Consider the following 1,302-nt stretch of genomic DNA (forward strand, 5'->3'; position numbering starts at 1 on the left):
TACTTTGTAACATAGGGTCAGTATAAGTCAGGATCACCTCAATGGCACTCAACAACAATAGTTTAATTAGTTGCAGATACATGTATCTTGTAACTAGATGGCCCTCATTCAGGACAAAGAACATATCCTTTTTACCTTTGTGTGTTTCTTTTATTTACATGTTCAAAGAAGATAGAGAATGCGGGATAGACTTCTGGTGACTTCAGAAAGCAAATTCATGGATAATCTGTGTTTTTCTCTGTCTCTGTGACTAGGAGGTTAGGTCCCTGGTGGTCTCTCCAAACATGATCATCTTAAACCACACGGGGGTTAGCCACACAGTTTTCCATTTGCTGGGCATCCCTGGCCTAGAGGACCAGCACTTATGGATTTCCATCCCTTTTGTCATTTCCTATGTCATTGCCCTGCTTGGGAACAGTCTGCTCATCTTCATTATCATCACAAAGAGCAGCCTCCATGAACCCATGTACCTCTTCCTGTGCATGTTGGCAGGAGCAGATGTTGTTCTCTCCACCTGCACAGTACCTCAGGCCTTGGCCATCTTCTGGTTCCATGCTGGGGAGATATCCCTGGACCGCTGCATCACTCAATTCTTTATTATCCACTGGACTTTCATCTCTGAGTCAGGGATCTTGCTCGTGATGGCATTTGACCGCTACATTGCCATTTGCTACCCACTGAGATACACCACTATTCTTACACACTCTCTGATTGGGAAAATTGGTGTGACTATCTTTCTGAGAAGTTATGGTACAATTTTCCCTATAATATTTCTTTTGAAAAGATTGACTTTCTGCCAAAATAATATTATTCCACACACTTACTGTGAACACATTGGCTTGGCCAAATATGCTTGTAATGACATTCGAGTGAATATCTGGTATGGACTTTTTGTCATAATATCAACAGTGGTCTTAGATGTTTTGCTAATTTTTGTTTCCTATGTGCTGATTCTCTTTGCTGTCTTCCACATGTCTTCCCAAGATGCTTGCCACAAAGCGCTTAACACTTGTGGCTCCCATGTCTGTGTCATCATCCTTTTTTATGGGCCTGCCATCTTCACAACCCTTACTCAGAGGTTTGGACGCTACATCCCACCTCATATCCACATTTTGTTGGCTAATGTCTGTATTCTTGTTCCACCTATGATGAATCCTATAATTTATGGGATCAAGATGAAGCAAATCCGGGAACAAGTGGCTTACATCTTTTTTTCAGCGCAAAAATAACTTTGGGGTATGAATAGAGTTTTCAGAATCTCTGGGTATCCATGAGATAATCAATGGCATTGGTGGGTGGGAG

General features: G+C 41.9%; 1 protein-coding gene across 1 annotated transcript; it reads left to right on the forward strand.

Annotated features, from left to right (window-relative positions):
• Nucleotides 1-195: 195 nt before the first annotated feature.
• LOC103197180 (olfactory receptor 52B4-like) lies at nt 196-1,229 on the forward strand. The gene has a single exon (XM_007941054.2). The coding sequence runs from the start codon at nt 285-287 to the stop codon at nt 1,227-1,229; it is 945 nt and encodes a 314-aa protein (XP_007939245.1). The 5' UTR covers nt 196-284.
• The last annotated feature ends 73 nt before the right edge of the window (nt 1,230-1,302 follow it).

The sequence above is a fragment of the Orycteropus afer genome, unplaced genomic scaffold (genome assembly GCF_000298275.1).
Source record: "Orycteropus afer afer isolate SDZICR_OR568_19922 unplaced genomic scaffold, OryAfe1.0 scaffold00074, whole genome shotgun sequence".
NCBI classification, from domain to species: domain Eukaryota; kingdom Metazoa; phylum Chordata; class Mammalia; order Tubulidentata; family Orycteropodidae; genus Orycteropus; species Orycteropus afer.